Source organism: Pogona vitticeps, chromosome 5 (assembly GCF_051106095.1).
Source record: "Pogona vitticeps strain Pit_001003342236 chromosome 5, PviZW2.1, whole genome shotgun sequence".
NCBI classification, from domain to species: domain Eukaryota; kingdom Metazoa; phylum Chordata; class Lepidosauria; order Squamata; family Agamidae; genus Pogona; species Pogona vitticeps.
Genome location: NC_135787.1, coordinates 119,957,010 through 119,979,463, shown reverse-complemented (window position 1 = coordinate 119,979,463; position 22,454 = coordinate 119,957,010). Strand labels below are relative to the sequence as shown.

Here is a 22,454-nt window from a genome sequence, read left to right as displayed (position 1 = left end):
AGAGTTCTGCACAGGAACTTCCTTCTGTATATAAAAGCCTCCTCGTTTATTCAGAATTACAAACTCTTTAAGTAATATAGCCAGTATTACAGCATTGCTTTGCATTGTAAGCTGGATGGTATTAAACAGGTCAATAAAATGACAAACCAGTTCTACTTCAGATAGTCTTTACTTATAAGCCTCAAGTAATTCAGCAAGCTGCAAGCATGTACTTTCATTGTGTATCTGTATGCAAACTGGACTCCAAAATGTAACAGTATAGTGTTCATGTTTTAAAATAACCTAAGCAATTGGAATTATGAATCCTTTTTCACCAGAGTTGAAATTGCATACTTTTATGAAAACATGTAATTGATGTATAAAATGCAATACTTTATTATAGATTTTGACACATTCCTAGAATATTTTGCACAATTTTACAATTTATGTTTAGCAATATATATTTTAACATACAGCATTTGCTACAGTAAACAAATTGAAGATACTGAAAAGTCAATATTTGAACTGCTTTCCCATTTCTTCCTAGCAGCATGTCATTTTTATCAAGCATTCACAGTTTAAAATTTCAAACACATTAAAGTTTATTGTTCCAGTCTATTACATGCACTGTCTATTGAAACATGCCAACTCCTTAAAACACACAGAAGTGCTTCCAGTCTGAAAAATGGGTGAATGCATCAAAACTTCAGAAGAGGAGAATCTAAGTTTTCTTTATTTTCTTCAGGGCCAAGCTGAATAAGCGGAGAACTCAAATCTATTAGCTGAAAGTTGAAATTAAAAATATTAAAGCATTGATAACTTTGCATCATTGGCATATAAGCAGTTCTAGTTGCTCCTGGTCATGGTGACACATGCCTTAATCTGGACTGGTTTACTACAGTGTACTCTATATGGGGCTAATTTTGAACAGTTTTCAGAAATTACAGTTGATCCGCAATGCAGCAGTAAGAATAGTGGTTGGCACGTATAGGATCATATACCACACTTGTAATGCAAGAGCTGCACTGGTTACTGATTTGTTTTCAGATGTAATTTTGTGTATTGGTGACAACCTTAAAATGGTCCAGGATAACTTAGGGATTGCCTCCTTCTGTACCACCCTGCTGACATATTAAGATTTCACAGCGGGGCTCTTCTGGTAGCACAATTGATCAAGACAAGAGAAAGGGCCTTCTTGGTTACTTCACCAAAATTATGAAATACTTTGCTGCAGGAAGAGATTGACACCAAATCAATAGCCACTGAATACTGGTGTCAGCATCAGAAACCAAATTCCAAAGTGTTTTGTCTTTGCAAGCATAGTAAGGATACTCCTATTGGATACTTCATTGCACTTTGAATATTTGTATATACTATCTATAATATAAACCATACACATAAAATAACATTCTGAAACCAACAGAACAGCATGAAAGCTAACATGACTGCATATGAACAGTATACCTTACCTGTACTGAAGGCTTCAGTGAAGGAGCCTTAATAATTTCAGGAGTGTTAAAAAGATCAATTAGAGGTTTGTTTTCACATTCCTGGATGACAATAGGTGTTTTATCTATTGAAACTGGGGTGTTATCCAATCCAATGTCTATTAGTAGGCTCTAGGAGAAAAAAGTATGTTAGAGCTTGCATGTTATAAAATAATGTTGGAGTACAGGACAATTTGGAGGGCAACACTAATAACTATTTATGTAGCAGCCAGTTAAATTTAATTTTTTTGCAAGAGATATAACTCCTGCCAGGCACATACTTTAAATATAAGCACCAGAAGCTCTGCTGCATTGAACCTTGACATGTTCCTTAGAAGATAGGGGCACCAGAGGGCGCTAGCATCTTTTAGTTCCATTTGAAAACAATCAGTCCTTGCAGCAGAAATGTTTAGGAGAAGATGCTTCCTGCTTTGGATAAAGCTTGGATAAGCTGCAGCTTACCTCTTTAGCTGGCCTCTCTTTTTCAGTCAATTTTTCTTCCATTTCTACAGAAGAATTCTCTGGTGAAAAACAAAGCGCAATAGGTGCAACTTGTGGTGGCGATAAATCTTCCATTGAAGATGAGCTTGAGGTCACTCTTGTCTTGCTCTCCTTTGCCCATTTAGAACTAATAAGAACAGAAACAAACTCTTTATATTGGATTTTTAAGACATTGGCTTAAATTCTGTTGTTCAGCATAGTAAGTCGCAATTAGAATAGGCCCATCGAATAAGGAAATTTGTGAAGCTGGCTCACCAAATCCGCACTGATCAAGTTAGCCTACTCTAGTTGTGCTTTATTATACAAAACAACAGGATCTCAGTCAATGTTTTAAACTACAAAATGCAAGTTAAAGGAATTGAGTTATATCATCTCTAACAAGTTATAATTTTACGTAAAAGTAATTACAAACAAAAGACCATCCAAACGTCTGCCCAGCTAAGGACTTGAAATACGTTGTTGAAGAGCACATTAATGCTAAAGAACAAGGGAAATTATTGCTGAACATTTAATAAATCTAGGTTTACCTGTGTGTAAGAGTCTTTTTGGAAGACACACTTGAGATTTGACGAAGGGGCACAGGATTTGGAGAAGACATTAATCTGGGAACAGTTTTCGGGGTAAATGTTGGAATTCCAGATACACGTCGACCAACAGGTGTAGGCAATGCAGAATGCCTTATATTACTGGAAGAATTCCGTACAGCAGACTTGACAGCAGAACAGGAATTTAATGCTGGGCCATCTTCTGACCTTTTGACAGGTGGGGTAACTACAGCGTTGCTACAAGGATATATCACATGTTAGTTAAAAACTAAAAACTACACATGAAACATTACTTCCCATTTTAAGATATTCCAAATATTTATCTATGAAACTGTCAAGGTGTAGCCCAGCATAGGGTCTGCTGCTGAAAATCTTTAAATTAAAACAATGTACTGGGCAGTTTGCATTCTGGTGTAGCACAAAAGGTGTTCAGATTTTATCCCAGCTACAATTGACTGAAACTCTTTTTAGTATCAGGGAGAGAAGATAGGAGATTTCAAATTACAAAGAGATCAGTGGCAGCAAAACAAAAAAACAGTATGTTTTTTAAGCACAATAAAGAAGTAATTAATACCAATTGATTCTTCATAGTAGGCCAATTGAGGCGTTGTTGCTATGCACCTGCAAGTTGCTTCTTACTTCTGACAACTGGGTTGTCAGAAGTAAGGTTTTAACAGTATATGTTGCTAGAAGAGTGGTTAGCATTGCCACCTCCCTACTTGTTGACTTTCAAAGGTCAAGGGAGTATATGAATCCAAATCCCCTGAGTTCCACTCCAACAGTCTTGGGTGGTTTTGAGAGGTGTACTCCAAAGCACTAACTCTTCCAAGCTCTGCTAGCTATTTTTTGTCACATAACCGTTCAACAATTTTAAAGATGCAAAAGGTGACAGGAGAGTTATTATTTATTTATTTTATTTATATCCCGCCTATCTGGTCAATTACGACCACTCTAGACGGCTTCAGAGTTCCTTTAAAACTGCTGATATCACAGACACTTGTTTTCACAGGATGGCTTTGCTGGTGGATTTTCTTAATCTAGTTTGTAAAGATATGAAGGATCTTAAGTGAAAGGTTTTCAGGTCCTTCAAATACACTTCCAAAATCACCACAATAGATATACTTCCTATGCCGCCAAAACAATTCAAGGCATGATGGGCAGTGAGGGAGTCACCTATAAATAACACAGAATACTACCTTCCAACATTGCCACAGGAAAATGTTCTGAATGGTTGCAATACTCTGGCAGCTACATTTTCTGAAGATATATCTAAGAAGAAATGAAAAGTTCCAGTGTTAAAACGGTGTTAAAACCCAGGAAAAAAGGAAAAGTGCATGCCTCCAGACACTAGACTACTAGTAAGATCAGAATTCTCACCTTCTTTTGACACTGGAGGCACTGCTTTAGTTTTGAGTTTAGGGCTTGAATATGCTCTTATATTTGCCAATGAACTTTTCTGTATGAGTTTCTGACTAGGATTTGAACCCTCTTTCCGGGTTCCGGTGCTGGAAGCCTCACACATTACCACAGCTTTATATTTGGGTCCAGAGACAGGATTTCCTTCTGTAGCACTTGTAGTTTCTTGTGGCTTGCCAGAAGAATTGGCATGGGACATTTGCACCAAAGATCCTTTCATAGATCTAATGGCAGAAATCTTGCTTGCAGAAGAAGAGAGTCGTGAGGAGTTTGCAGAAGCTTTTGATGCAACAGTGGTTGGAACTGGACAGTAAATGAGATTTTATTATTCATTTCAAAAAATTGCAATCACATTTCTGCCAACCAGGTTCCCATAATGAGGTCCAATAAAAAAACAAAATATTCAGAGTAAAAACAAGTTGAAACGATAATTTTAAAACCAGTTTGTAAGGCCAAGGGCCTTTTAGAATGTAGGAGTTTGGGCTATCCACCCAAAACATAGCAGGGATGGAGCCAGACTGACCTCTCTTGGGAAAGAGCTTCGTAACTGAGGTGCTAAATAAAATTATATATCCATGCACTGATACTTTATCATGTGATGTGGCAAACAAAAGTGTATGTTACAAGAACCATTTACTTAAAATGTCAACACTACACGAAAGAGTGAAAAGAAAAGGTAAGATGTACAAAAGCAACAGAAGGAACACAGAGATGATGCTACATGTGGTGAGACCTTGGACTCAGCTCATGATAAGGATTAAGCCAAAGGCTTGAGATTTGAGAAAGGTTTGAAGGGAGAAGGAAAAGCAACATCATTCACTCATGCATTGCATTTTTATCTTGCACATCTAGTGACAGAGCACTCTCGGTGGCTAACAGCAAATAAAGAAAAATGATAACCCACCCACCAGCACATACAACCAATTAAAAAAGAGAATGAAAAGACCCCAGGGGCAATGGCAAATAAAACTCACAACCCACCCATATTATAGGTGTTTTGGAAGGCTTCAGGTGGGTACAGGTCAAAACAGGGAGAAGAGGTGGCACTGTTTAAAGGGAACCATCTACAACAGGGTTGGCCCCTTAGAACCCTTGGTGTAATTTCTAGTGATTCACTGCTTAAATTTCAGAAGCAGAAAGCAAAAATCTGATGGATGAGGAAAAAGCAGAAGGAAGAAGCTCCCGGCTGGGATGTTGAGCTCCTTGATTATGCCCCAGATTGTGATGTTGAACTCCACAGATTTGCCCCAGAGGGAATGCAATCCTTGACAGGGAAAAACCCTCCTTGTCTACAACTGTTCCATCATGAAATAGCCATGTATCAGTTAATCCCTGCAAACTGTGATAGCTGCTAAGTGCAGTGAGATGAGCTATTTTTGTACAAGTTTTCAAAACCCAAAGGTGCACAAACGACTGCAGTATCAAAAAGACCAAGGACTCAAACAAATCACCTTTATGTAAATAATAACTAAGTATGAAAAGGAATGACAACATACCAATTCATGAGCAATTATTTTGCTAAGTCACTTGTGCATATGGGGAATTCACACAAGGGATGCACTTTGGCCACTGTCATGCCAGCCAGTAGTTGGGAATGTACATTTTATGTTCTTGTGTGTTGGATTTTTTATGTGTAGCCAGAACTACAGTAATGTTCTCAGGTACAAAATGCCTAAAGCAGCAAATCACTCCTAGAATAAGTCACCATGTTTAAAGATCTAAAAATACTAAGATGTCCAGTTACACTTCAAGTCTTGTATCAACTACTCTCAAACATGAACTTTTAAAATCTTTAATACTGTCATTGCTCTTTAATAGTACAGTATGATCCCCCATATCCACTGGGGGGGTCAGTTCTGCAATCTTCTGTGGATGCCTGAAACCATGGATAAGAGGGAACCATATATTCAAGATACAAGGAGGTGAGACAAAGGCCACAAGGGGGCACTCTTGTTTGCTGCATGTAAGTGAAACTGTGGAGACCGATTCCATGGATACAGGGGTCCCACTGTAGCTTTTTTTTCAGAATTCCTGTCTCCTTTCTGTATCAGCTTTCTGTTTCCTTTCACATAATACTCTGTTCATCACAAATAATTGTAATGAACTAAATTACAGTTCCCAAAACTCATATGCTTGTTACCTTTTCCTCTTTTTGGAGAAATGGATAGACTTGAATTAAAACTTGAGTTCATGCTGGAAACAGAGGACGATGACGAAGACGATGTGTTCTTTCGCATATGAACATTACTAGGAGGTTTTAGCTGTCTCGTCTTTATGCCTATCTACAAAAACAGCAGCAAAAATTTAGACATACTAGAAACCTCTAACTGTTGTCTTACATCACTGCCTTATTTTTACCAGCAAATATTTAACAATACAGCAGCAAAGCCAAAAGCCTATCTAACTTTTCAAAAAGAGGCGAAGGAGGCAACAGAATTTCTCAAAAAGCCAAAGGACATTGTGTCAAACATCTGGGGACCAATGAATTGGAGCCTCCTCCATTCAGCAATGAAGAGACCAAATCAAGTCAAACTAGACAGAAGCCTGTTACTCTTACATTACTCCAGTAACAGGCTTCTGTCTAATTAGCACAATCTAGTTTATCAAATGGAAGAAAAAGAAATATTTCCAAAAGCTGCATGGCTCGTGGTCACTAATCTGATATCATAAGAAAACACTAGCATCTGAAGGCAACTAGATATCAATATTTTTAAAAACAGTTACACTCGAGAACATTCACCTTGCTGGGAGTAGGAAGAGTTCGCTTTTCTTGCACAGATGAACTGCTGCAGAATGATGTATCACCACCATCTGATGTAACACTTGATTTGTCCGAGAGCAAGTCTTCAGATGACCCCAGACTGTTCAAATTATTTCTACTGGAAGAGCTAGATAGTCTCCCTTGTTTCAGCTGCAAGATTCAGATTTAAAACAATTAGATATATATTAAAAAATTCAGGCTCTTTGTCCATTGAGTGGAAACATTCTTTGAATAAATATAATTATAAAGTGGTAAACAACAGTTTAAAGACAACTGGATAGTCAGCTGCTGGAAATTAATAAAATAAAATAAACCCAATCAGTGTTATAGGAACCATTCATGCTCTCCCATTCACAGCTATTCACATCACACAAGGAACCACAGTTTGAATGTATAAAGAGACTTGAACAGCACTGTTATAAAGCTAATTTTTTCAGCATGAAAAATCAAGTGATGACATTCACATATGAATGATTGTGTCTGTGTGACTATATCAGCCTTTTGGAGCTGACAACAATTCAGTAGATCAGAAGACTCGTTATAAAAGCACAGGCAAACTTTTGCACTTCCATCTGGGTTGCTTTATGAGCATCCTTAGCCTATTTTGATTGGATTTCATCCTGTGTACAAGGAATCGAATTGCCTTGAGCTCAGGCTCAGTGTTAACACAATCTGCAGCTTTCTGCTATAAATGTGAAATCAGCTTGTTCGAACAAACAGAGCTGGCTTTCGGTTGCGCTAGGAGGAACAAGAGACCTCCTGGAGCAAGTTCAGTCAGTGTCAAATCAATTACACAACAGACCATTGTAGGTGTAGTTCCCTCAGGAAGATTTTGGCCAAGGATTCTAGCTCAGATACCATTAACTGGGGACATTCTTACAATAGCACCAGTATGTGTTTAAATGTGTGACAAAATAATGCACACGCTTCAAGTGATATTTTCCAGTGGCACCTGTTTCATACAGAACATTTTGAACCATCACTACAATTAATGAGAGTACCATGAAATTAATTCATAAGTTCATCAGCTGTAAGAACTGGGATTGTTCTCAGAATTTAGCACTCTGAACTCAGACCAAACATTTTAAATATGCAACCATTTGTTTTCTTTAAAAAACCAAAGGGGGGGGGAAGGAAAACTTAAGCACTGTATTTCAACTAGAAGCAGCACACAAAGTTAATCTTCTTATGTGACAAGTTATATTGCACGTACTCTCTAAGCTCTGAGCTGTCTAGAAGGAAAAAAAAATATTTACCTGTCCCACTGCTAAGTTACTGTTATTTCCAAATCCAGATGAACCTTTTACACTCTGAAATGTGCTTGTCCTTTTATTGCTTTTGTCACTCTTTCCCTGAGCTAAACGCACAGCAGACACTTCAGATAATTTACCCAGTTTACCAGGACTGGAAGTATTTTGCAGCACTTGTGGAGACTGACAGCTGTCCATTATTTTGACAGGATGCCTTGAATGTTTCTGCAGCAAAGATGGCAGCTGACCAACAGGGATTTCCGACACACAGTAAGTCTCTCTCTTAATTGCCTTTGGGGTTTTATCCACGACTATACCTTTCTCAAGGATTTTCAGTTTTGACTTTGATTCTTGCACAAATTTTTCTACAGCCTCTGTCTTCTGTTCTTCCAGATTCCCAGTTTTATTTCTTTTTGCTTTGCTCCCACTTTGTAGCTGAAGAGCGACCAGGTGAGCTTCTTTAAAAATTTCTATAAATTTTTCTCCAGCAAGTGGACTCCATGTTAGCTCATCCACAGAGTGTGGGGAATTTTTATCTTCAATCCGTTCCTGGGACTCAACAAACACAGCCACACATTTTTCTTTATGACCTATTGGTCCCACAAAAACTTCATCCTCATTTTCACTGGAATACAAACAGTTCTGTTAGACATATACAAATATTTTGTTTTTTAATTATACATTTTGCTTTGCAGATACTTGACATACCTTGTAGGAGACAGTGAAAGGTCAAAGTCAAATTTTTCATCAGTTAGGAGGGGAACATCTGAAAATACATTGGCATATTATTTCTTGGTATGATCACAGGACTGACAATTTTTCTGTAGCTAATATACAGTACTGTAGTCCCTTTTGCCAAACAGAAATGTCAGTGTTTGATAATATTCTGTTGCACTATTTTACTGCATAAAAACTGAACATAGAATCAGTTTTGATATACCCTTAGAACAGTGGCTCTAAAATACACATTTTGGCATGCTTGTAGTAACTTTGGACACTCAAGTGTTTCTCTTAATTGTCCATCCTCCCTCCAACTAATTTACTATAAATAAGAATCCTGTAAAACTTAGCATGTTTTTCTCAGGGGAAAAAAACCTAGCGTTTTTCCCCCTATCAATGAAGGTTCTCCGATGCAGCAATAGATGGGCTGAATGATATGAAATGTTGAGAGCCACTGAGCTAAAACATATGTCCCGATGCAGAAAGGATGAGGTGCTTACAGGCAAAGGATTCTAGGCACATACCTGTGTGTCTAGATTCACACACTGAACATCAGAAACTGTGGATGGTGTGCAGCCATAGGCATACACACACACTTGGGATCCACATTCGTTTTCACCCACAAAACAGGTGATTGACACTATCCAAACTGGCCACTTAATTAGTAGTTTCATATGGGCATGATAACTACATTTTCTCTCCCAGGCAGCCTTTGGAAGAGGATACAATAATTGCAGGAAGTTTTATAGTGAGCTCAGTTAAGATGTCCAACTGAGCTACTGAATGAGCCATCCTGCAAGCCAGCAGCCTGGAAAGGAGAACTGGGAGGAATCAACCTGTCACTGCCAGAGCCAGGTAAGGGTAAGAGCGAGAAACCTACTGAAATGGCTGCAGATACTATTGCAGAGGTCACTTTCAGGGGCCTTGGAAGAGGCCTAATTACTCACAATAGGTACAGGTCCATACAGACAGGCTGGAGAAGGGAAGCTGCTTTTCTGTGTATGACACCTGCACCACTGTACATTAATATTTAAATAGTGCAACTATATGGACAGGACCTACATCATTTGGACATTATTCCAGCCATATGGTAATCTGTTACCAAAGTGACAGCCACGCACTGGCTGATGCTTCTAGAAGTTGTTGGTCCCTTAAAATAAACTGTTCCAAGCGCCGCACTACCTTTTATTAGTGATCTTACCTGTGATGTACAAAATCGTTTATATATCTAAAGATAGGTTTGCTAGTTCAGTGGTTTTATTGATTGAATTTATTGTTTATCGATATGTATTTGTATATTGCTTTGTATTTATTGTTCCTTCTTTGTATGCTTTGCTGTAAACTGCCCAGAGTGTGTGTAACACTACAGAGTAGCATATAAATTCAATCTATCAATCAATGGGGAAAGGACCAGTTATTCTCATTGCATGAAGCAACAAGTCAATTATTAAATATTGTTGGCCTTTTTAGTCCATGATCCATTTTTAAATATAACTACAATACCAGGTAAAACTGAGTTACATGGATTTAGTGCATCACAACAGGGCAGTTCAACAGAAAGCACTGATAAAAGTAGCAGGCTCCTATTTTGAAGTCATACTGTTACTTTTTGCAGCTATCTACTCTTGCTACAAATAATGCAGGCAAAAGAAGCCATTGGCCACTATCCTTCTGCAGAGGTCTGCAGACACTATGGGAACATCACTAGCAGTAGCAGATTGCTGGCAATCAAAGCCTGTCTTTTTTCATTTGGGGATATGTTGAACTTGTGGATACTGATACAAAGTCACCCAGAACCTGAAATCAATTTGCTGCTGCCACTATTCCTGTTGCACCAATGAAGCCCTGCAAGAAGATACTAGTTGTTACATTTGAGAAATACTACCTCAGGGTCACTTTCAAAAACTCTTATGCCAGATGTCATTAGAAATCTCTGACTAAGCATTATACCTGAAAACACACTTCCCTCCACAATTTATTTTATTTTCCAGGAAAAGCATTGCTGTTAAGCATCAGTGAATCTTTCTTTTTCTAAGCATTCCCAATTTTTTTTTGAATATGCATCCATATTCTATAAGCATAGCACAACAAATATGCAAAGGTAGCATATTAAGTGGTGGGTTATTAATAGCAGTGGGAACATTAAGAATGAAGACAACAGGGAAAATTTGTTACGGGTAAAGTTAATCACCTGCAGCGCCCATTTACGTCACTGTTACTGTCAGGATATTGTAATTTTTATAGGCATAAACCTGGATAAATGTGTTATTAATGAGCTGCCATTGTGAACAGATGTGTGTATGCTGAGTCACTGTGACTGCTGAGGAGATGATGCAATGTCTGAAGATGAGAAGACACCCAGGTGCAGAAAATGATGTAATGTGTCTTCTGATTGGACTGAAAAAGCCTTGTATATGTATATAAGTGAACAGTGTATTCATAGCTTTCTCTTTTCTCTCCACCATTTGCTGCTATCCTCTATGCCGGTTTGTTTAATGATTTCCTGCCATGCTGAAGTGATGCCAGCCTGTATATACTTGTAAATATTGTAAATACACCCGTCTTGCTAAAGAAGAAGAACATGTAAGTGTCTTCAATTAACTCTGTGCATTTTCCTGTCGCCAAATCCTGACAGTTATTTGTTGGATTATGCAGAACAGATGGAAGCTCTGGGCACAGGAATATACTTTTTTTAAATTCCAAAAACAAAGAGCCACTAGTTACTCATCTCTTGTGCCACAGCTACTACCAGCAAATGGACAGAAACTGATTTCAAATATTTCCCTTAATAGTCACTACATAGTTATTACAAGGCCACTTCACATCTCTGATTGATGTTTTGTCACTTACCATTATTTATACGCTCCTTGGAATTAGCTTCCATCATTTTACATTCTGATTGCAGAATTATTTTCCCTTCTTCCATGATAAACCTACATTATTAAAGACAAAACTCAAGCAATCACACATTACCACAATATCTTTATAAAATGTTTGAGCCAGCAACAGTCATATTTTTGCATGATTCTTGCATCACACTATGCAATAATCCACTCACCAAGTTGGAGAATTGTAAAGAAATTGGGGGGGGGATCCAAATGCCCTGTATGTGTTGCAAAAGCCAAGACATTGTTCTAAGTTTCATGTGCACAACATGGTCCTTACAATATGGTATCAATTCTGTCTGCCATGCTACACTATTCTTCCTCACTGCCACTTACAGCAAATGCAATCCATATTCTACAGATTAATTTAAAGCAAGGGAAATTCAAAGCAAATACGTTCTACTGTTTGGTAGATTCACCCCTAATAAATAAGTGATATATTATAATTTTATTACGTGGAGTTTTGTGGTGCAACTGCAGATATATCAACTGGCTCACATTTTAAAAGCTGGAAGCTCAGGCATAACCTCAGAACAGAGACTATAATATGCTGCTGGAACTTACAGACATTCTGGAGTTACATAGTGGAGTTACCGACTGAAGAAACAGGCGTAAACCTGCTTTGCAACAGACAACCCTCAGCAGAATATTCCAGCTTCACGCAGGGCAATAAACAGAAAGTATGCTGCTTGACTGAAGCCACTAAAACCAAAGGCTCTCAGACACACTGCTCAATGCCAGCCAAGCTACAGTTCCACATTTTAAAAAAGCAGGGAATATAAAAAAAGATAAACTCCTCCAGTCTTTGCAAGTAGCTTCAAATACCTGAACAAGTTGTTTGAAGGGCAAAAGGCCACAGACTGTTCCCCCTCCAAACCAAAATGCTAGAACAGTGCTCCACCTCTTGTGAAGGTAGGTATGGGTAGTTTGACTGCTTTTCCTGTTGTGATTTCCATTTAAATAGGTGTAAGTGATTTTTAAGTCATTCTTTCACATTTATTTCCAGCTCTGCCAAGACAGTAAGCAATGCTATTGGGGGGGGGGGGGAGTTTCCTATGACCAGTTATCTTTTCAGTCAATTTGTTTGGGGCAGTTTATGTTTGTGAGCCTAAGCCACGATGTCATTCTATATATGCCTATACAGTATATATATACAGTATATCAAGGCATCTTCTGAGCATATGCAGAGTGTACATAAGAGAGTACACCTTTTTCTGGGTGAAACGCTGGTTCAGAGGGCATAACTTCCAGACGGGTACCATCCCTTATGTTTTATAAAACCCGGCTAACCTTCTAGTATGAAGGAACTACAGCAGGTCCCTGCAAAAGATAACTCTCTTCCGCGCAACCACATCACCCCGAACCTCATCGCCAGACCACGCGGGAATCCCTCATGGACGGCTGTCACTCAAGAGATACGCTTCGCCCGTCTTCCCGTTTGTCGGTGATACAGACGTCTACCACCACCACCACCCCGAGACAGATACGCCGTTCACTGCCCCAAACAGAGCCCCTTGCTGCCATTCAGCCCCCTACACTCACCTCAGCAAGGAATAAAACCGACCTGCTTCCTACCCCCTCCCGGCTCTCATATTTGAAATGGCCGTTCCGTCCCCCGCGGCCTTCTCATTGGTGAGTTTAAACGACTCTCACAGCGAGGACCAATTACGGAAGGAAAAGTCAGCAGCGAGAAATCTACTCCGCCCCCAGCTCAGCCGGAAGCATTGTGGGACTCGTAGTCTCCTTGGTGTTTTTTTTTTCCGTTCATTCTCCGAGGGAGGGCACCAAAGAGACGACCTTCACCTGCTGTCGTTTCCTACCAAATAAGTCCGTTCTAGCACTTCGCAGGGACTCCGGAAAGCCTTGTGCGTTTGCTATCTCTATGGCCTCGGGAGAATCTGGGAGGGAACCGCACCAAGATGTGTTTTTTTAAAGCCCGGTTTAATCGACTAAAACACAGAAACGGCCATTTTCAAAGGGAAAGGCTGTATTTTAAATCATAAACTCCGTATGATACAGTTTTGTTAGAAAATGGATATAATACATCTAGGGGATCAATTGTTTCCTTCTCTCTTGTAAGAACTAGTAGCAGGAATTTTCTACCACTGCGTTGAAGGATCCATGATATCTGTGTTGTAGTCTGTGAACAGAGATAGTATCTGTGATTTGGCTAGAATCTCTCTCTCTCTCTCTCTCTCTCTCTTACACACACACACACACACACACAACACACACACACACACACAAACCCATATTAAATTATCAGGATCCGTTCTTGATTTCATGCATCTGCCTTTTACTCAGAGCCCTTAATATTTTATTTAATAGTTTATATATATGACCAGCTTCTTCAAATGCATGTGCATGGATTATCTTTTTTTTTTGTATGCTGCAAAGCCTCTGCTAAAGTTTGAAGCTCAAATTTTTCATGGAATTCTAGAGGAAGGGAGTGCTGTAACTGCTAAATAAACATAGATTGAGCGTTGTTTTATCATTTTCACTTTTATTTCTATTTTTCGTTTAGGGACCTCCAAAACGCTTTGAAATCCTGTCTCATTTTGGCCTCAGAAACTCTTAGTCAATATAACTCCTGTTGGAGGTGGAGACGCAGCAGCCAAGCTTTTTTGGAGATTGGACTGATGAGCAGAATGCCGGCTCTGCACACAGTGCTGTGACCCATAAGCAGATGGGTCAGTTCTGGGAGGTGGGCCTGGGGATCTGGGCCACCTGGGGCAGGGGTATTTGTATTTGTTAACAATTACGAATATCCCATCTCTAGTCTTAAATTTTTGGCTGAGAGGGATTGTGGTACTAACATCCAGTCCTAGCCTTAACCACACTACTGAGTTTTTAATGTTTCTATGGGAATGGTGGCAGTCTAACTAACAAGCATGGCACAGTAGCTCTTTCAGTGCCAAGCTTGGGCATCTTTGCTTTATGTTAAGCTCCCTAAATTAGAACACATCCAGTCAAGTGGAGTGGAGAAGGTGTTGGGGATTCAGATGTTCTCAGTCAGGACTCATAACATCTCCCTGCATCTGCTTGCCCTGAGTTCTCCCATTTCAGGATCAGCGGGATGAGTGTGGTGGAGCAGCTATAGAGAAGAGTATTGACAACGGCAATTGTGACATGGTCTCCCATGCTTTTCCGTCACAGTAAGCAACAGGATTTGGGCCAGTGTCTGTGTCTGAGTAAACATTACCATATTGTCATCCTGATATCATCATCCCACTATAACTGATGGTCAGAGGCTGATGAGACTGGGCTAAACGTTTCCATAAAGCCATCCGGTGAGTTTACTGCTCAGCAGAGAGTTGGACCAGAAACTCAGCCCATGTTTTAAACCACTAGGCTTTTCAGCCAGCGCTCCGGATAGTCCAGAATGGAAGTTACAGCATTTGCAGTAAAGTCAGAAAAGTTGTAGTACATTTTGTTCTATGTCATATGTTGCCATTAGGAATAATACATTCAGAAATGCTTTCATGATTATCCTATTGCGATCTCGGCTCTGTTTAAAGTAATCTTTTGGAGCTTCTTATTGCAGCCATAATGACTACTTTTGCACTCATGACTGTCAGGAAAGAAGAACATAAGATGGATCGCTCTAATGAAAGTTTTTCCATGGCCCGTTACATTTTGAGTTTAAAGTGTCACTATTTTTAATCCTTTGAGTTAACAGTTCAGCATTTTCACTCAGCATCCCAAATATCCTTTCCATGCATGTACATACATAAGCTTTTCAAATAACACCAGCAGTCTTCTTCATATTACTGTATTACCATAGTTGTAGGTGATAAATTCTTATTTTTTGCTTATATATGCTACACTGCTTTCTGGAAAGTGTCAGACCTGCCACTTCATATTTGTATGACTGAACACAAACTGTCTATGACAAAAGGCATTACTGCGGCTTTTGAATTTTTTGAGGGGAACGATACCTTTGCTTACATACATTTTTTAAAAAAATTCTTGCAGCAGCAGAAAGGGAGACTTGATGTCTTTGTTCAATACAAAATATTGCACTGGAAGCCACTTCTGATGTAGCTTTGCCAGTTTTCATCTCTTCCCATTTCTTCAGCCAGGCAGAATAGCTGCATCTTTATACCAAAAATGTAATAGGCCTTTGGAGAATATGTAGGCCACAGGAAAATTACACTGACTGCTGGAGTGGTTGTAAGGCTGGCTGGCTCCTGCGTCATGTTGAGCTGGGAAAAAAACCCCAACAACAGAGAACAAACATACTAAAGGAAAGACCCATACTGAGCCGCACTGACTACGTGTGGGTCTGTACGGTTATTACTCATATGCCAGATTCAAGAATTGGGTGCTAATTTGGAAATGAAAACCAGGGGTATGTAATCTGTGGCTTTGTATTGCATGTAAAGGTAAAGGTTCCCCTTGACAATTTTTGTCCAGTCATGTTCGACTCTAGGGGGCGGTGCTCATCCCCGTTTCCAAGCCATAGAGCCAGCGTTTTGTCCGAAGACAATCTTCCGTGGTCACATGGCCAGTGCAACTTAGACACGGAACGCTGTTACCTTCCCACTGAGGTGATCCGTATTTATCTACTTGCATTTGCATGGTTTCGAACCGCTAGGTTGGCGGGAGCTGGAACAAGAGACGGGCGCTCACTCCGTCACATGGATTCGATCTTACGACTGCTTGGTCTTCTGACCCTGCAGCACAGGTTTCTGCAGTTTAGCCTGCAGCGCCACCACGTCCCTTGCACAGAGCTCCCCAAAGTTGTCTTTATAGCCTCCAGCTTTCCTCTGCCCTTTCCTTTCCCAGCAAAGAAAGAAGCAAATTTCAACCTTTGGAAGTCTCCAAACATTTGCCTTTTAAATAGCTCACAGAGACTCCTTGTACTATTTAGGCACCCTAAAATGTATTACAGTATTTTTTAAAAAACAAAAAGTGTTCTTTTTTTGGTCTATTTTGCTTGCACTCTCTCTGCATTTTTGACAGACTGTGTATTCTCCAAAACCTTCTGGATACAGAAAATTCACCCCTCGACTTACCCAAAGTGCCTCTTCCTGATGTAAACAGATGGAGGCAAATATCTTTGGTACTGGACTCATTCTGTTTATTCAGTTTTTAATGATCACCAGGCAGAATTTGCCTCATTATCTTCCAGCAGTAAAACTGTATTCATTAGAGGCTCCAAACATAACCATATCTTAGTTCTGTTTCTGACCAATCTGTCCTGATTCCTGTTTGTTTTTAATTCTCCCTTCTCCAGCTCTGACCAGGCCATTCCCTTGACTATCCAGGACCTACAAGAGTTTGGAAGCAACTAGTTACAAATAACAGGACTATCTGCTTCCTTTTCCCAGTAACTTCAGCACACTGCAGTTGTAACATATGCAAGAATAACTTCATCATTTTTGCAACACAACTGAATATTTTGGTTATTTTTATAATTATGGAGTGTCCTTGAGTATAACTCAATTGACATGTCTCAAACACTGACCTGTGGTGTGCTTTGTACTGCTGTTTTATGCTTTATAGCAAATATTGACTAAGCATGCAGCTACATTAGCAGCAGGGAGGGAGTCAGTATGAGCTGCTTTGGAACAGTCAGGCTTGATTAGAGCTCTCTATCTAATCAAGCCCAACAGTTCACAGAGAAATCGCTGCTGCGTCCAAAGCAAACTGTCCAGTTTGATGTATTCTCAAAGGCTTTCACAGCCGGGATCTGATGGTTGTTGTGGGTTATTTTCGGGTTCTTTGGCCGTGTTCAGAGCATGGACAGAGTTCCTACTCCAGTCCTCTGAAGATGCCAGCCACAGAGACTGGCAAAACATCAGGAAGAACAACCTTCAGAACATGGCCAAAGAGCCCGAAAAACCCACAACAACCATCTGTCCAGTTTGAATTTGCCAATATTGTGAAGTACCTTAATAAGCAAGCCACTTCAGAATAGTGGCAGCTGAGGATTCAACTGTGGGCAATTTCTCAACCATTCCTTTAAAATTATAAGTGCATTTACTCTGGGAGAAGGGGGTGCATGCAATGTCCTACATCCAATATAGAACATCTGCTGATGAATCTCCTCTGCCCAAAGCAGGCCCCCCCCCCAATGCATCCTGGAAACTACTCTGGGAAATCCTCTGCTCTTTCGGCCCAATGCCTCCCCTAATCAAACAACCTCTTGCAAAGGCAATCAGCTAAAGATGCTTTGGTTCTCCCAAAGAGCCGAACTGAAACAAAATTAGAATGGGTGCTTGTTATACTTCAGTGAAGCATTTTCCCAATCCAGGGACTCCTCCCTTTGGTACACAGAAACACACACACACACACTCCAAATGGGGAGGGCTACTTTTACTGTTCCACATTTGGCAGAATCTTCAGCGGCTGCTGTTTATAAAGGTCCAAGCAGCCAGTAAAGGGAGACGACACAACTTGATTTGTACCTTACTTACAGCTGTCTTCTGAAGCATTTCCTGCATAAAGTCCAGATTATTGCCGCTGATCAAGAACTTGGAGGCTGCTGATCAACAAGCTGTTGTTGGCTTCTGAGAGAGAGGAGCAAAAGCAACCCACAAAAGGAAATGAATGCTTCTAGGAGGTAAGTGACACTGTTGTAAGGGTGATAGTGGAGGCAGAACACTTTGTTGTGCGGTACCTGGGTCTTCACGGAGAAATGTTTTCCAAGATGGTGCAATATTGCTCATAGAATTATAGCACTGGAGTATCAAGAGACCAACCAGTGAATTCAATGGGTGAATACAGGGACTACTCAGAATAGGTGTTTGGATATTATGCAGCAGAAACAATAAACTAACACTTCACCTACAATAGAAATAAGATGTCAAATATAAAGGAAATGTCAGAAAATCACCCTCAGATCTTCTATGCCTTTAAATTAGGTAGCTGAATCAAGATGGTCTAGACATTATGGATTACAGATCCCATAATTCCTGATCACTTGCTATGCTATCGATGGATGAAGGGTGCTATAGTGCAAGATAAGTAGAGGGTGCAGGGTTGTCTCTCCTAATTCAAATCTTAGCAACCACCAGATTTGGATAGCCAGATTTGGATCGAAACCATGGTTCCAGGCATAAATGATCAGAGGAGGTGGGTGCCCCCCTGACATTTCAAAGTGTTCCCCCTTAGATTGCTCTTTAAGCTCCCTCTGCCTGGAAAGTAAGGGGGTTTACCCCTTCCTCCACTGCTATTTTTGTAAGAGAAACCACCCATTCTTATGCTATTGTTCAATCTTTAGGATATACACATGAACAATCATTCCTGAGTTTATCTATCAGTAGTTGCAAATGTTGATCATGCAACACTCAAGTAGAAGAAGAGTGTTTTGAAACTGAACATTCTTTTTAGTCAATATAAGGAGGTAAATTACTGGTGCAACAAATACTTACGGTTAGTTAACAGCCACTTGTGAAAATATCCTATAGATTCCCATTCAGATTACTTTGATTTCATAGACCAGTAGGCTAGCCCTAAGCCCATCTGCTCAGAAGACAGCCTTACTGAATTCAACGAGGTTAACCCCCTGACATGAGTTCAGAATTGGAGACTATGAGCAGTTTTCCAGTCCATAATGGGTCTTGCTATGTGTCGCCACATCCCCGCAACAATCATACTCCCCCACTCCACCCTGGTGTTTACTATTAACCAGTTTAATTAATCATTAGAACCTTTTGAAATCAGTTGGACAGTATTGCCATAGAAGGATTTCATACCCATTTAAATTATGTAGCTCCATTGTAAATAGACATTCATCTATTCTAAAACTCCAGTACTGTACTGCCATTTCATTAAACAAAAGTGCTCTTGAATCAGTGGCCCGACTCTAAAGAATATTAGACATATTAAAGACCACCAGAACATGTACTAAATCTGGGGAAATAGTTGTTGTAGGTTATTCCCATTATTCTTTTTTTCCTGTTCCCATAAATAAAGAGCATGTCTTAGGTTGCAATCCTCTGTTTAAAATCCCATTGATTCCAGTGGGCTTTACTTCTAAGGGGACACATTCAGGATTGGATGATGCATTTCTAGTTTGGTCAGTTTGTCACTTACATTGTATGCTCTATGTGTACTAGAAGGGGCTTAGGAAAGAGGACAGCTAATTTCTATCTGCAAATAAATAGTATTCGCCAACTAAAACACACACAGAGATTGATTGATTGATTTTCTGTACTGCTTCATCTAGGGCCAAACCACTACTCTGTAAGTGCCACTTAATAGGAAAAGAGGTGGACTAATCTGGGGGACTTTAAGTTATTCTGCTCTGTGAATTCCTGCGCTTCTGCTGCACAGCACATGTACACTCCTATATTAAACGTGGCCCAAATACGTGGCAGACGTTTCACAAATTCTATTGTGGAGGTTTCACAGCTATCAGTCTGTTCATCAGAGCTTGGTTGGGATTTAATGTTTTTGGTCTACAATTCCCAGAATCCTCCAGCCAGCATGCCACACTGGTGGGAAGTTTTTAAGTAGTCCAAATAATAATAATAATAACAAAAACAACAACAACTTTTCCAAACACTGCATCAAATATATCAGGTAAATTGAATTTAGCCCCCATGATCCCCATCCATGAGAGACTGGAGGTGGTATGGAGCAGTAGTTCCCAATCTTGGGTAGCCCAGGTGTTCTTGGACTGCAACTCGCAGAAATCCTGGTCAGCACAGCTGGTGGTGAAGGCTTCTGGGAACTATAGTTCAAGAACATCTGAATGTCTAATATATCAGATTAAGAAGGCTGCCCTAAACTTTGGGGAGCAGGAAGGGACCATGCTCAGTCCTAACCTTTCTTTCCATTTTGGTAGGATACACTGCCTTCGTGCTCATAGACCCAAGCCTCCTGCAAGTATCGGAGAGAACGTTCAGAATTCATGCGGGTGCCAACCATGGTGTGGGAATGAGAGGACAACTGTACAGACACTCTATATGCTGATTGTTGTGATCCTCCTGATTGCAATTTGGGGAGTGTGGGCAAGGAAAGATTCCTGAGCATGCTTCACATCAGCTACTCCTGGAGGTCCTCTGCAGACAGAAAGGACCAAAACTTCAAAACTGATATACCCTGGGGCTCTTCTTGAAATGGTATGGAGATTACAGTTATGGATGGATTCACAGCTCTTGTTTTGAGCAATGCATGGGATGAAAGAAAGAAGGAAAGAAAGAAGGAAAGAAAGAAACTATTTTTGTACAGCTGTGTGTAATGATAATAATGTTATAATGCGCCACTTTAAAAGTACATGTAAAGTATTTAATTATACATATAATAAATGTACATATGATTAAAAGATTTTGTCAATATTTGGCAAGTCATGACTTCTCGCGAAACATTCATAGTAGCTTTAAATTTCAGGTTCTCAGGGTCGCCAAACTATGGACAGAGTTAGTCTGAAAAAGTGGATGTTTTATGGATGATAATGCTGTTGAATCTCAATACTGTACATACCCGGTGAACCACTTAGGCTGATGTCGTGTAGATCCATAATGTGGGTTTAAGTCCCACTGAACAATGTAAACCTTGCTAGATGTACATAGAATTTGAACTGAAAACAACTAAAATCAGTGTGCAAAACCAGAATCTGGCACTAATGATGATACTGTCATTTTGATTTCGTAATGGTAAAGGAAAACTTGAAGTGATGTTGCTGCCACCTGAGTCACTGTGCAACACTTTTACTGCACGTTGGGACTATAACCAGGCTTTGTGAGTATAGCACAGGCCTGTTGCAATGGTGAACGACTGTCACTGGTCAGATGACCCCTTTTCTTCTGCAGACAATTCGCTGACTACAGAAAATTGCAAGTGTCTTGTTAATGGCTTCACAGTGCCTCAGTTTTTCAAGGAGACCCTGGTGCATGGTGCAAGTGGTTGCACAGTACATAATGCGAACCCCCTCTTGATCTGTTCCACCTAAAGGGAAAGTGGACAGACTTCAGCCTTGCAGGATCTACTCAGTAACTAGAATCTGAAGATCCCCCAGTCAGAGCTTAGTGCCAAAACTAAACAAGACCCAGCAACATATGCTGAGCACTGAAGAATACTAAGCCAAGAATGTGAGTGCTAGCATTGCCTGGAGTTCACAGTCATTCCACATAGACATTTATTCATTTCAGAGTGGGAGAGGAGCAGAGATGGAAAATGTTTTCTTTGGGGTTTTCTGTTTATTTTGCTTTATTATTATTATTATTATTATTATTATTATTATTATTATTATTATTATTATTATTATTATTATTATTATTATTATTATTATTATTATTATTATTTTGCAACAGTACCCAGCGACTGTGAGATTCTGAAATTTGCAGTCCAAAGAAGTATATTTTTCTGTCACCAGAGGCAAGTCATTCTGTTGCTGGCGTTGTTAAACTGTTGGGAGCTAGAAATCTTTGCCAATATAACTAGCAATTCCTTAGAGCAGATCCAGATTTCCCAGTAGGTCCAGATTTATCTTCTGCCCATACCTGCAACATAAAAGGGATCACTGTGTGGCACCCTTGCACCCAGGCCAGCAAGAGAAACATGGACAAATTGCATAGATGGTGTGGAATACTGGTAGCATTATATGTAAGCGGGGGTGACACAGTCCATGTGATTCAAAGATAAGAAATGATCCAGCAAGCTACAAACACATGCTTTAGACAAGCAGCACAGGAGCAGATTTTTAAGACCTTAATTTTAATATGATATCTCTTTGCAGAACTCAAAGCAAGCTGCATGTTTCGTGTTCCCTGGGGGCCTCTCACTCATGTACTGACCAAATACAGACTGATTTAGCTGCATCAAGATTGCTGCACCACAAATGTTCAGACTGTGCCATGTGAATTAATTAACATTAGGAAAGCACTCCGCATGCCTGTGGTAAAGGTTACGTTTAAATGTATTCTTGCTGTAAAGTTCCTTGTTTTCTAGGGGCAAAA

General features: G+C 39.9%; 1 protein-coding gene and 2 long non-coding RNA genes across 4 annotated transcripts; 2 read left to right on the top strand and 1 right to left on the bottom strand.

The window, feature by feature from the left end:
- Positions 1 to 351: 351 nt before the first annotated feature.
- Positions 352 to 13,219, bottom strand: GTSE1 (G2 and S-phase expressed 1). Of its 2 annotated transcripts, none has more exons than XM_020797012.3 (12): positions 13,087 to 13,219; positions 11,510 to 11,592; positions 8,648 to 8,705; positions 7,946 to 8,564; positions 6,669 to 6,839; positions 6,069 to 6,210; positions 3,890 to 4,231; positions 3,709 to 3,781; positions 2,495 to 2,749; positions 1,929 to 2,094; positions 1,449 to 1,598; positions 352 to 761 (listed from the first exon to the last, which is right to left on the bottom strand). In XM_020797012.3, exons 2-12 carry the CDS (start codon positions 11,583 to 11,585, stop codon positions 678 to 680), a joined length of 2,136 nt encoding a protein of 711 aa, XP_020652671.3. In that variant the 5' UTR covers positions 11,586 to 11,592; positions 13,087 to 13,219; the 3' UTR covers positions 352 to 677. The 2 variants fall into 2 exon arrangements, with proteins under 2 accessions (XP_020652671.3, XP_020652672.3); XM_020797013.3 differs by lacking the exon at positions 13,087 to 13,219 and adding an exon at positions 12,835 to 13,057.
- On the top strand, positions 8,097 to 11,233 carry LOC144589529 (uncharacterized). Its single transcript, XR_013545693.1, has 3 exons — positions 8,097 to 8,209; positions 9,365 to 9,514; positions 10,952 to 11,233. It is a non-coding gene; the product is annotated as an uncharacterized LOC144589529 (long non-coding RNA).
- Positions 13,220 to 14,145: 926 nt separating the features above from the next.
- Positions 14,146 to 21,370, top strand: LOC140707400 (uncharacterized). The gene is made up of 4 exons (XR_013545692.1): positions 14,146 to 14,234; positions 14,701 to 14,834; positions 17,969 to 18,112; positions 20,342 to 21,370. It is a non-coding gene; the product is annotated as an uncharacterized LOC140707400 (long non-coding RNA).
- Positions 21,371 to 22,454: the final 1,084 nt, after the last annotated feature.